The following is a 14104-nucleotide window of genomic DNA, read 5'->3' on the forward strand; positions in this document are numbered from 1 at the left end:
CTGTATGTTTTCCAATACCTAACTTCAGCTCGGGTAGCATCGTCTTTATTTTCTTCTGAAATCCACCAAAGTATATCCTAGATACATCTACCATACAATCGAATGACTGTGGGTCTGCTCACCTCTTCCTTTTTGTTACAGTCATAGTTACCTCTTCCCCTCCAGTTTGTTCCCCGATTCATTTATTTCCTTTCTCTTTTCCCCTACTGCTTCCCATCATGAAGCTCTGCATAGCTCTTGCTCTCTAAGCACCCACGTCTGTGGATAGTTCTCGCATTACTACTGCATATCTCACGGTCATAAGTCAACAGCCCTAAACATCAGAACTTATTGTACTGTTTCTGTGCAGGTGTGTGGGACAAGGGCAGTGCCTTGTTGTATAATAAACGATTTTTGCTGATCTTAAATAATTTTCCCTCCAGTTTTCTTTAACGCCTTGCAGGACCTGATAAAATGCACTCCCAGTTTCCCAGGTGCTCTAATACACACTGATGGTACACCGGCCGGCCGGAGTGGCCGAGCGGTTCTAGGTGCTACAGTCTGGAGCCGCGCGACCGCGACGGTCACAGGTTCGAATCCTGCCTCGGGTATGGATGTATGTGATGTCCTTAGGTTAGTTAGGTTTCAGTAGTTCTAAGTTCTAGGGGACTGATGACCTCAGCTGTTAAGTCCCATAGTGCTCAGAGCCATTTTAACCATTTGAACCATTTGATGGTACACCGTGTTTGTTAGATGTATAACGACCAGACGATTTTACACAGACGTTCACAGTGCTTTCATTGTAGTTCTCACTCTCGTCCAGGAAAACGGGTAGATATATGATTACACAATCTTATAAATTGGTGCCCTGCGTAATTTGATAGCTGGATTTCTGGTATTGAGGAATTTTACCACAGTTATTTTTTTTAATTTGGTGGCTTATACACATGCAGCATTTCACGTAAGATTTCGTTGCACCGGAGTATAATTAGCTGTGGGTCTGAAAGCAAGTGCTCTAAGTTGGTCGACAAGACATCGAAAGTCTCCTTTCGTAATGTGTTTCCTGATTATCGCTATCGGGAATTCCTTTTATCTGTCGCGTCTTTCATAATCCAAATATCGAAACACGTATATCTTTAATTCTGGTAGCAGCGACTTCCAACAAAGATTGTCGAACACACCGGCTATAGGATTCATTTCACTGATGGAATTATTTTTCATGCTACCATGGGGCGAAACATTGGCTTTATTGACTTGCCTTTTCTGAATTTGTACTCATCATTGAGATTCAATTCAGACAGCTCTTTGTGAGTTGATAATTTTCTACGGAAAACGTTTCTTATCTATTTTGCCTATGATTTTTACGAATATATGCAGCTGTTATACACACATCAAAAAAAGGTGTGCATCACCGCGGTTCCCAGAACTCCTGAAGATAGACGTTCAGAGAAGTCACTAAATCCGCCCAATGATGTAAACAACCACGCATGAGCAGCGCCTATTAGACGGAAGGGGTCCGACAACCGATCAGTTCCAGACACTCCACCAGGAAGGAGGTACACGGCTCGTGTTGTCTGTAGTTCAACAATGCCTAGACCGTCAATACCGCTGGTCGATCGCGTCCGCATTGTTGCTTACTGTCAGGAAGGCTTCTCAACAATGGAAGGGTCCATGCGTCTCGGAGTGAACCATAGCGATGTTGTTTGGACATGCAGGAAATACAAAGAGATAGGAACTGTCGATGACATGCCTCGCTCAGGCCGTCCAAGGGCTACCACTGCAGGGGATGACCGCTACCTACGGATTATGGCTCGGAGGAATCCTGACAGCGACGCCACCATGTTGAATAATGCTTTCGTGCAGCCACAGGAAGTCGTGTTGCGACTCAAACTGTGCGCAATAGGCTGCAACTTCACTACCGACGTCCATGGCAAGGCCCATCTTTGCAACCACGACACCATGCAGCGCAGTACATATGGGCCCAACAACATGCCAAAAGGACCGCTCAGGATTGGCATCACGTTCTTTTCACCGATGAGTGTCGCATATGCCTTCAACCAGGCAATAGTCGGACACGTGTTTGGAGGCAACCCGGTCAGACTGAACGCCTTAGACGCACTGTCTAGCGAGTGCTGCAAGGTGGAGGTTCCCTGCTGTGTTGGGGTGGAATTTTGTGGGGCCGACGTACGCCGCTGGTGGTCATGGAAGGCGCCGTAACGGTTGTACGATACGTGAATGCCATCCTCCGACCGATACTGCAACCATATCGGCAGCATATTGGCGAGGCAACTGGAAATTCGTTTGTTGATTTGCATCATGCTTTCCGACTTGAAGTAACAACAATCAGAGAAACTGTAAGAAGTGTATGTTCATCAATCTGGATTATCTTAAAAGATGAATGTTTGTCATAACCAACCAAAGACGACTGGCTGCAAAAAGCAAAAGCTTTTGAAACTAAGGCCAATTTGCCAAACTGTCTCGGCGCCGTTGATGGAAAGCATATGCGAATGGTAAACCAGCAAACAGTGCATCAATGCTCTTCAACTAAAGAAATATTTCTCTGTTGTATTAATGGCTGTTTGTGATGCAAAATATAAATTTGTCGCTGTAGATGTGGGATCGTATGGTAAATGTGCTGACTCAACGGTATTTTAACAATCAGTGTTCTATAAGCGAATACTGTCTAATAACTTGGACATTCCGGAAGAAAAACACATTTCAGACATAAACAAAACGCAAGTGCTGACGACGCATTTTCGCTGTCACACAGAATTGTGTGTCCATACGTAGGTCTACCACTTGATACAAAAAGTATTCAGCTATCGCCCGCATCTCGTGGTCGTGCGGTAGCGTTCTCGCTTCCCACGCCCGGGTTCCCGGGTTCGATTCCCGGCGGGGTCAGGGATTTTCTCTGCCTCGTGATGGCTGGGTGTTGTGTGCTGTCCTTAGGTTAGTTAGGTTTAATTAGTTCTAAGTTCTAGGGGACTTATGACCACAGCAGTTGAGTCCCATAGTACTCAGAGCCATTTGAACCATTTATTCAGCTATCGTCAATCTCGAGCAAGACGTTTCGTAGAGTGCATGTTCGGGATAAGACAAGAAAGTGGAGGATCTTTCACACACCGCTGAATGTGGACGTCGATTTCGCCATAGACATTGTTAAAGCATGTTGTGTTTTACACAACTATGTCTGAAAGAGTGACGGTATTCATTATTTAGATTCGGTACGCTGTATGGATATCCTTCAGTTTATGAGAATATTCCACAAAAAATACGTAGACGTGCAGCCAGTTCACACTGCAGAAACGTTTTTGCTGATTACTTTGTACATGAAGGCGCTCTACCATGGCATTTGGATTACATTCACTGAATTCTGAATTATATGTACATGTTGTATTAATAAAGACAAATAAAAGTAATAGAATTTACACAGTGTGTTTTGTTCCTACGCTGTTGCACATTCTCTGCTCCCGAACATCACAGTCACTTCCTCCCATATTCTCTTATTCACATTTTTATCAGCATATTCTTCAGATGACAAATCCCACAAAGCAGGCCTCTCCCTTATGTTTATAATAAATTTCTCCGTATCAAAGTCCACGATGACAGAAAGAGCCTTCTGCAAACACGCAGCAGCAAATAAATAATAAAATGTAAAATATCTCCACAGTTGGAACTGCACTGACGGCTGGCCGCATTCTGGCAGTGTAACGTGCGCGCTGCCCCATTCAGCTGCGTGTAATTGGCCGCAGCGACGCGCTGGCCAGAGGCTGGTCGTGGCAAAGTGCTGGCCGCACGGGCGTTGCGCGGCACCTTTCCATGCAAACCTGGCCGCATCCGACCAGCCGCAAGTGTGGCCGTGGCCATGGCTGCACTAGTGCGCGCCTACCCGAGTCCAGGAAGTAGCGTATTAGCGCCCACGGCTAACCTGGCGGGTTTTTAGCGTAAAACAGGTACTGTGCTTTAATGCATTACCTGCAGTACTCCAGTGAGTTTTGTGGTCTTTGAAGTGGCTCACGTCGGTTGTGACGCAGGGAAACTAAGACCCAGGCAAACGATGAAAGTATGTTTATTAAAATGTTCAAAAATGGTTCAAATGGCTCTGAGCACCATGGGACTTAACAGCTATGGTCATCAGTCCCCTAGAACTTAGAACTACTTAAACATAACTAACCTAAGGACATCACACAACACCCAGTCATCACGAGGCAGAGAAAATCCCTGACCCCGCCGGGAATCGAACCCGGGAACCCGGGCGTGGGAAGCGAGAACGCTACCGCACGACCACGAGCTGCGGACATATTAAAATGTACACAAACCTAATCCTCCTCCTTCAGAGCATATTTACACAACACAAATGGCAGTTCAGAATTAAGTCCCCGTCTTTGAAATGATAAGAAATATAAGTCCTGTGGAATGTAAGCCATAAAAAACTTAATCCCAATTTCTAAAGTCAATATGTTGGTTCACGAGGAACGGAATGTCTAGTTACACAAAACCTCTGCATAGAGCCAAAAATACCCAGTCCAAGAGGTTCATGCGTTAGAGGCCAAGTCTCAGACGTATCTCCAAGGCGACAGCTGGTTGCTCCGCGTAACAATGGAGGAGGAGATTCTCGATAGGCAAGATGGCGTCGGACGTCAGGTAGCGGGATGGCTGCACCACAGCTCCTGATTGAAGAACCGTGGCAGCAGTAGGCGCAACTGCCCACTGAGCTCGTCTGTGGAGAACTTCCTTGCTGTAGCCGTGCACCGGCCAAAATACTGTTGAGACATATTTTCAAACACGTGTCCCTGCGGAAGCGAGTAGGTCCGTGTTGACTCTGCCCTCTTGTAGCGATACTACTGCCGCCTGTAGGCAAGCCCTGTACTCCGAGTCGCAGCCCCGGTGACTTGTGACTTAGGCTACCCGCGACGCAGTGCTGCTATGCTGGAGGACTATAATCCCCGACATAGCAGTCTTGGAAGTGGGACTGCCTCCGGTTTGCCTCTCTTGGGCCATCTCAGCTCATGTCCTCGCATCGACGTCTTAAATCACTTCTACAATTTTTATAACACATCCGACAAATATTCTAACTGAAGAATTTCTCAGTTATCAACACTGAATGTTATTGTATTCGTCAATAAGCTGATTGTGGCACTATAATTGATAATTCTCATGTTGTATTTTTACCCACTGACTCAATTTCTGTGTGATTGTTACGGTTATTACTGTTCTTATTCACATAATCTCCTACTTTAAGCCCTTGGATTGAGCAAAACTGCAAAATCTTTGTTTTTTTATCCTTTTAGTGTCGTAGTGTCGGGGTCAAATAAGAAAGGTATTTAGTTTCCTCGCCGGTGGATTTAATTTTTGCTGTACTCGAGGACCGACACTTTATATGAGTGTTGCTGTGTAGTTATCAACACCAGTTTGAGTGGATTTTCTAACAGTCTCGCAATTCCTGTCTCCCACGGAAAGGGCGCCGGCGAATGCGGGCCGTTTTCCTGCTTCCAGCCAGTGGCATTGCTGACGTGTCCCCAGTGTGCAGACGTTCTCGCAGAATTTTCGGCCTTACCCCGGTTACAAAAAGTCCACCGATATCACATGACTCTAGGGAGCACAACAAGACCCGCGCGCCACTCGCCTGTCTTCCACAAGTCGGCTTTACAACGAAGTGCAGATGCACATGTAAACCTGAATTTTAAATCCTAGCTTTCAAAAGACCACTCACCACGTTCAGTACTATCCGTGTTGGGAAATATTACTTATGCAACTTTTAAAAAAGCAATAAGAATCAAACTGAGAATGGTTTTCACAGATTATGGGGAAATCACAAAAAAACAATATCTGGAAAAAAATAAAGCACTTAACACGAAAGTTGGATATATTGTTACCACTCGTGCTGCACGAAACTATTACGTCCAAACTAGGGGTGTTTCTGTTCGGTAGTGTCATGTGGACACTAGATGTTTGCGAGTAGAGTAGAAACAGGAGTTGTTGTTGAGAAGACAGAGATGAACGATGTGGCGTAGTGGTTAAGAACTGGATTCAGATCCCTGTCTGGATATCCAGATTTACGTTTCCCAAAATCCATTAACGTGAGTGCAGGAATCGTCGGTTTGAAGAAGACACAGTCGATTTCATTCCGCATCCTTGTCCCAACAGGACCATTGCAGTGTCCTCAATAACTTCACCGCCGCTGGGACTATTTAGTTATAATTCCGGGATGGAAACAAATAGAAGCTGACTTAACTACGAATGACAGGGTTAGCAGAGTGCCAGAAGTTCCATATGCTAAACGCAGCTGACTAGACATTCCACTATTGATATATCAACGCCGTTTGCCGCCCACCTCGGCGATTGTGTTCGCAGAGAGCGCGAACAAGCCACATATTATCTAGTCAACAATTGTGACTATTCACTACTTGGCGACGACGCACATCACGCGCTAATATGTATTCGTGTGCAAAATTTAAGAACGAAAGTAACTTTCACATGATATGCCATTGTCCGCCGCTCGTGGTCTCACGGTAGCGTTCTCGCTTCCCGAGCACGGGGTCCCGGGTTCGATTCCCGGCGGGGTCAGGGATTTTCACCTGCCTCGAGATGACTGGGTGTTTGTGTTGTCCTCATCATTTCATCATCATCCAGGAAAGTGGCGAAATTGGACTGAGCAAAGATTGGATAATTGTACGGGCGCTGATAACCACGCAGTTGAGCGCCCCACAAACCAAACATCATCATCATCATCATGATATGCCACTGTTACTAACCATGCTGGACGTACCCTTTTTGTTGTTGTTGTGGTCTTCAGTCCAGAGACTGGTTTGATGCAACTCTCCATGCTACTCTATCCTGTGCAGGATTCTTTATCTCCTAGTACGTACCGCAACCTACATACTTCTGAATCTGTTTAGTGTATTCATCTCTTGGTCTCCCTCTACGATTTTTACCCTCCACGCTGCCCACCAATACTAAACGGATGATCCCTTGATGCCTCAGAATATGTACTACCAAGCGATCCCTTCTCCTAGTCTAGTTGTGTCGCAAATTTCTGTTCTCCGCAATTCTATTCAATACCTCCTCATTAGTTATGTGATCTACCCATCTAATCTTCAGCATTCTTCTGTAGCACCACATTTCAAAAACTTCCATTCTCTTCTTGTCTAAACTATTTATAGTCCACGTTTTACTTCCATACATGGCTACACTCCATACAAATACTTTCAGAAACGTCTTCCTGACACTTAAATCTATACTCGATGTTAACAAATTTCTCTTCTTCAGAAACGCATTCCTTGCCATTACCAAACGTCCGCGGTGGCCGAGCGGTTCTAGGCGCTTCAGTCCGGAACCGCGCTACGGTCGCAGGTTCGAATCCTGCCTCGGGCATGGATGTGTGTGATATCCTTAGGTTAGTTAGGTTTAAGTAGTTCTAAGTCCTAGGGGACTGATTACACCCATAGTGCTCAGAGCCATTTGAACCTTCCCATTGCCAGTCTACATTTTATATCCTCTCTACTTCGACCATCCTTATATAGTGAGTAATGGTAACACGTGACTCACCAAGGAAAATTATCGAACTTTATCGTTTTGGTCGGCCTGGTGTAATTATGTGGAAAGGCATAAAGATGCATGGGCGTATTTACCTCCAAATCTAAACACGGTACTATCATTGGTCAGCGTTATTGGGACACTGTATTTCTTCTTCGTGTGCGTGTGCTGTTTTCCAGGGGTGCATTAGACCTTGTCTTCACTTTTATGGATGACATTTCACGACCGTATCGAACAGCGCAGGTGGAAATCTTGAAACGAGAGGAAATTCGGATACTGGACTGGGCTACCCGTTCCCCCGACTTGAATCCCATCGAGCAGCACGTGTGGGATGCGTTGGGGAGACGTACTGCAGCACATCCACATCCATCAACGACCATCCGGCAGTTGTGAGCCGTACTGTTGGTGGAATGAAACTCCCTACCACAAGACTGCATACCAACTTTGTGTCCAGCATGGGAGCACGTTGTAGATCATGCAGTGCCGTTCGTTGTAATCATACAGCCTATTGAGAAACATGTCCCGCCTTTTGTCATGTACAAGGGGCCATCACAAACCCCTGTGTCTTTTTTGTCCTTGAATAAAAGTGTAATTTCTGTTCGTCTCATTGCACATTTCTTTCAGTCACCTTTTGCACTCTACTGTCGCAGTTCTTTCTGTGTATGATCCAAGTTCCATCGAGTTATATTACTTGACTGTGAAACCACATGTGAAAGTTACTGTCGTCCTTGGGTTCTGCACACCAGTGTATTTTCAGCCTGTTTATGCCTCTGCATTTATAGGCATTACGTATCTGCAGTCTGATTATAGCGACTCAATTACACCGAAAGTACTCATTTGACGAAGAAAATGAAACTTCCACTCTGCAGCGGTATGTATGGTGAATCAATCAGCGTTCCAGACCACTAATCCATCCCGGATGCATTTGATAATTTTGTGTTCTGGATAGAATTAGAATGCCAGTATTCAGAGACAGTAAACTGCAATTATAGGTTGTAACAAGCAAACGTGAGTAGTCTCCATATTATCGTGAACTAAAAGCATTTTTTCTTTTGTTTCAGTACGAGCTTGACCTGCCAATCGAGGTGAAAGTCGGCGTCATTGGAAAAATAAACTTAAGCATTCCATGGGGTGGCCTTTACACACAGTCCGTAGTAGCTACTATTGAGGTAAGTAATAAATTAATGTGTTCATTGAAAAGTTTTATGCAGTTATTCTTTTGTCTTCGTATTTAGTAACTACCGGATTGAAAGCTTGTTTTTCTAATGTATGTTCCTCCAGACAGTGGTGACGATCTGTAGCTGCATTAATATTACGAAACTTATTCGCAATTGTCAGTTTTTATGACATCACCTATATTAGGTATAAGATTATATCTATTGGTGACACATGAAAATTTGTGCTAGAGCAGGACGTCAACTCGGGTTTCCTGTTTATCGGGAGGCAGTCGCCTTGGCCTTCCTTTTCCTATTTTCTAAAAACACTGATTTTTATGCTTCAAATTTTAATGAATATCTTTCATAAATTAGAGCAAATCCCGGTACACACATAACAGTTAAGTAAAGTTAAATTTCAGTAGCAACCACTTCATTGTCAAACCACAAATATTATTTCTGTGTTGCTTGAAGGCTATTAGACTTAACACTATCCTCGCATAATATAAAGAAAGAAAGACACAGTACAATGGAGAACCGTATTTACAATCCGCCCCGCTGCTCTGTCACGTGTATGTCTTCTCGTATCTTTCTTTGGGGCATCTCTGAACAAATAGAGCACCCTCTGGCCTCGAAGCCAAGTTACTGCATTCGTTTTAGTACGTGGATACTACGTCCCGTCCGGGAAGAATATAACCCCTGATCCGATGTTGTGTTGTTCCATTTGAAAAAAGAAAGCGATCATCTATATCGGGCAAGCTCCACACTTCTGTTGGGGCGCCGCATATGAGGCGGTGCTCATCGTTGTCTAGATTTTGGCACTGCGGCCACAATGGTGAATCTGTCATATGAATCGCATTGAGTCTAGATCTGGTGACATTTTGCCATTAACTGTCAGGTACGACATTTCACGTCTAAGGAAACAAGTTGTATCGATCCCCATACTACATACCAATTGGTATGTGGATGCTTATTGTCAATAGGACTGCTGCATCCTCCGGTCGTTAGTAGCCTTTTCGACAGACGTCACGCGCCGCTGCAGGTCTGGTTTCCGGCAGAGCCTTCAGGACGTAGCTGTGCTCTATAAAAAAAAAAAAGCGCGTATATGGTGAAGTGACTGGGAAATGTGCTGGACCGATACTGGGGCCTTTAGAGAAACTGATGCTAGTTCTTCTATTAAGTTTCCTGTCAGACAAGTCTGATGCCTTCTCCACAGTTTTAACATTTTGCTGATATTTACATTTATATCATACTCCGCAAGCCACCAAATGGTGTGTGGCGGGGGGGTACCACTAACATAGCCCTCCAACCATGTTCCACTGTCGAATAGCGCGTGGGAAGAATGATTGTCGGTAAGCCCCCGCAATGGCTCTAATTTCTCGACTTTCTCCTCATGGTCATTACGCGAGACGTATGTAGGGGGAAGTAATATGCTGTAAGACTCCTCCTGAAAAGTACCCTGTCTAAATTTCAGTATTAAAACTCTCCGTGATGCACAACGCCTCTCCTGTAACGTCTGCCAATGGATTTTATTGAGCATCTCCGTAACGCTCTCGTGCCGACTCAACGATCCCGTGAAGAAACGTGCCCTTCGCTTTCTCTTCTATCAGTCCTATCTGGTAGGGATCCCAGACAGATGACAATACTCAAGAATGGGTCGAAAAAGCGCCTTATAAGCATCTCGCATCAGGTTCTACCGCTATTTGTTTTAGATGGTCATTTCACTTAAGGGCGCTCCGGATAGTTACTCCTATATACTTTATGGCAGATACTGTTTCCAGCGGTTTGTCATCAATAATGTAGCTATACACTCGTGGATTTCTTTTCCTATGTATGCGTAATATGTTACATTTATTTCCATTCAGGATCAACCGCCAGAGCCTACACCATTCATCAATTCTCTGGAGGTTATTCTGAAAATCGTTACTATCTCCTGGCGTTTCTACTATTTTATAGACAACCGCATCATCTGCGAATAGCCTTAGAGAGGATCCGATGCTTTCTATTAGGTCACTTACATATATTGTAAACGGTAACGGTACTATCCCACTTTCTTGGGATACATCGAAAATTTCCTTCACGTCTGTCGCTTTTGTTCCGTTAAGTGCGACGTGTTGAGTTCTGCCTGCAATGAAGTCTTGAATCCAGTCGCAAATCTGCTCCGATACTCGATAAGCTCGTATTTGTTTCACTAAATATCAGTGCGGGACGGTGTCAAACGCCTTTCAGAAGTCAATGAATACGGTACCAACCTGAGAACCATTGTCTACGGCACAGTGGATCTCATGGAGCAACAGAGCGAGCTGAGTTTCAAAGAATCTGTGTTTGTGGAACCCATGTTGATTTTTATAGAGGAGATTTTTCTTCTCCAAGAACGTCATAATTCTTGAGAATAAAACATGTGCCATTATTCTACAACGAATTGACGTCAACGATATAGGTTATTAATTGTGTGCATCTGTCCTACGGCCCTTCATAAAAACAGGAATGAGTGGCGCTTTCTTCCAGTCGCTAGGTAACCTTCGTTGCTCAAGCGATCTAGGATAAATTACTGCTAGAAGGGGAGCAAATTCTTTCGCACAATCTTTGTAGAATTTTATAGGTATCTCATCTGATCCTGACGCCTTTCCGCTACGAAGCGATTGTAGTCGTTTTTCTATTCCGCGATCGGTTTATCTGCCATTTTGACGTTCGTACGACGATTGAAAAGAGGAACCTTGTTATGATCGTCCGCTGTGCGACGATTTTGGAAGATTCTCATTGCTCTCCTTACGCTCATTTTCGCTTCGTTCAGCTTTTGTGTGTCAGCTAGGTTTTTACTTCTCTAGAATCTGAGCTGAGGCTCTCTCTGTTTACGTAGCAGTTTTCTAACACGGCTATTAAACCATGGTGGGTCTTTCCCATCCCTTAAGATTTTACTTGGCACATATTTGTCTAGGGAGTATTGCACTATTCCTTCTCTTTGTCATCTTCCGTTTCGGTGCCAGTATGGTCACTGAGTGAATGAGTAAATGATTTTGACCCAGTTACTTATTTTACATGCGACCAAACCCTCTTAGGGTTTTTACTCAGATCGGTTGACAAAGTTTTACTTTCAGAGTCATTGAACGCTCCTCTCATTGCTCTCCTTACGCTCATTTTCGCTTCGTTCAGCTTTTGTGTGTCAGCCAGGTTTTCACTTCCCTTGAATCTGAGATGAGGTTCTCCCTGTTTACGTAACAGTTTTCTAACACGGCTATCAAACGATTTTAAGTCTTTCCTATCCCTTAAAACTTTACTCGGCACATATTTGTCTACGGTGGGTTGCACGATTCCTTCGAATTTTTTCCATTTGTTTCCATATCTTCGTCCTCATTACCGAATATTTGATGCTGACTGCTCAGATACTCAGAAATTTGCATCCTGTCACTCTTGCGAAGAAAAAATATCTTCCTGCTCAAAGTAATTTTCGGACAAGACATTCAGAACAATGTCACACGAATCTCTGGCTCTGGCACAAGTTTTGATAGCATGACGCTCCCAATCTATACCTGGCAAGCTGAGGTCACTATTACAGTGGCATGATCAGGAAAATTACTAACGGTGTTCTGCAGGTTCTGTCTGAAGCGCTCTACCACTGAAGCTCCTGACCCAGGCGGTCTATAAAAGTATCCAATTACCATTTTTGACCTATCTTTGGTACTTAACTTCACCCCGATTAATTCACAATCGGAATCAGTGATACCCTCGCTAGATTTTATCAAATTCCTTACTGCAATAAACACGGCGCCACTATTGGAAACTAACCTATCCTTATGATAAATATTCCAATCTGAACTTAGGATTTTGTTGTCATTAATGTACGGTTTCAACCAACATTCTGTTCCTAATACTATCTGTGCTTTATAACATTCAGTAAGCGATACTAATTCTGGGATCTTTCCTCGGCTGCTCCTACAGTTTCCTTAACTCGTATTCAGCTTATCTATCTCTGATCTGTGACGACGAACGTTTTCTGAGAAGATTGTGGCTAATTTATCAGGCAAATTGCCTTTGATCCCAAGGGAGGATTTCTCTAACCTAAAAAGCCTCATGTGCACCCACACTACTCCACTACCCTAGTAGCTGTTTCCAGCGTGTAGTGCACGGCTGACCTATTAAGTGGAACCCTGCAATTCTGTACCCGATAGCGAAGGTCGATAAATTCGCTTCCGATACCGTGGCAGAGTCGTCTGAGCCTCTGGTTTAGACCTTCCACTCTGCTCCAAACCAGAGGACTGCGAATAACCCTGGGAACGATGCTACAAATAGACAGCTTAGCCTGCATCCGCATGCGATGTTAGTTGCCTTCACCAAACCAGCTATCCGCTGAAAGGAGCCGAGGATGCCCTCAGAACCCAAGCGGAAGGCGTCATTGATGCCGACATGTGCCACTATATTCAGCCGGTAGTACCCAGTGCACTCGATAGCTGTCGGCAGGGCCGGCCGGTGTGGCCGAGCGTTTCTAGGCGCTTCAGTCCGGAACCGCGCGACCGCTACGGTCGCAGGTTCGAATCCTGCCTCGGGCATGGATGTGTGTGATGTCCTTAGGTTAGTTAGGTTTAAGTAGTTCTAAGCTCTAGGGGACTGATGACCTCAGATGTTAAGTCCCATAGTGCTCAGAGCCATTTGAACCATTTTTGAGCTGTCGGCAGGGCCTCTTCCACATCACGGACGAGACCCCCCGGCAGAAATACCGAGTGCACGCTGGCATTCTTTCCCGCCATACCAGCTATTTCCCTGAGGGGCTGCATCACCCGCCTAAAATTGGAGCACTCTCTGCACTTGTCCGGACTGGGTAGGGAAATCGGCCGCTGGTCCAACAGGAGAAGCATCCCGTGCTGGCTCAGAGTTATAATCGACACTGGGTAGGACCTTGTACCTGCTGCTAAGGCGTTAGGGAGCCAGCCGCGCGATCTGCTACCTCTTTCGCCTTCCGTCCACGACACGCGGACCCAGCACTGTCTGCCACCAACTCTCGAATGAGGATGGACTAGTCAGATGTTGCGAATCAGGACATGCAGCGACTTCCGGGTTACCAAAGGTGTCGCAGGTCTCGTCCCCAGTCCCCCCGATGTCGCCGCAACTTTGAACATTAGCCAGAAGCATGCTTCCAGCTGTTTACGTGCAGCGACCAATTCTCCTTGTCTCTGCCCATAACAAGTACATTTCCTAGCCATATCGTAGTGTGTAAAAATAGATATAAGATCTCAAATGGTGCTACTGAGTATGAAACGTTCGCATAATATAGCGAGGAGAATAAAAAAAAACACTAAAAAATATTGATCGTATGCAAACTAGAATGCACTGATCTAAACTATATGTTATGTATCAGCACGACATTTAAACTTAGTGGTGTGACGTCGCGGTCTGACGGCGGGAAAATTACACTAGGAAACCGCATTATACAAGGATAT

General features: G+C 44.9%; 1 protein-coding gene across 1 annotated transcript in view; it reads left to right on the forward strand.

Annotated features, from left to right (window-relative positions):
• Positions 1-14104, forward strand: part of LOC126183816 (intermembrane lipid transfer protein VPS13A-like) — a 681615-nt gene that overhangs the window by 41160 nt on the left and 626351 nt on the right. Inside the window, exon 2 of the mRNA XM_049926066.1 lies at positions 8577-8684. Coding sequence (XP_049782023.1) covers positions 8577-8684 — 108 coding nt within the window. The remainder of the gene's footprint in view (positions 1-8576; positions 8685-14104) is intronic.

The sequence above is a fragment of the Schistocerca cancellata genome, chromosome 4 (assembly GCF_023864275.1).
Source record: "Schistocerca cancellata isolate TAMUIC-IGC-003103 chromosome 4, iqSchCanc2.1, whole genome shotgun sequence".
In the NCBI taxonomy this organism is placed as follows: Eukaryota; Metazoa; Arthropoda; class Insecta; order Orthoptera; family Acrididae; genus Schistocerca; species Schistocerca cancellata.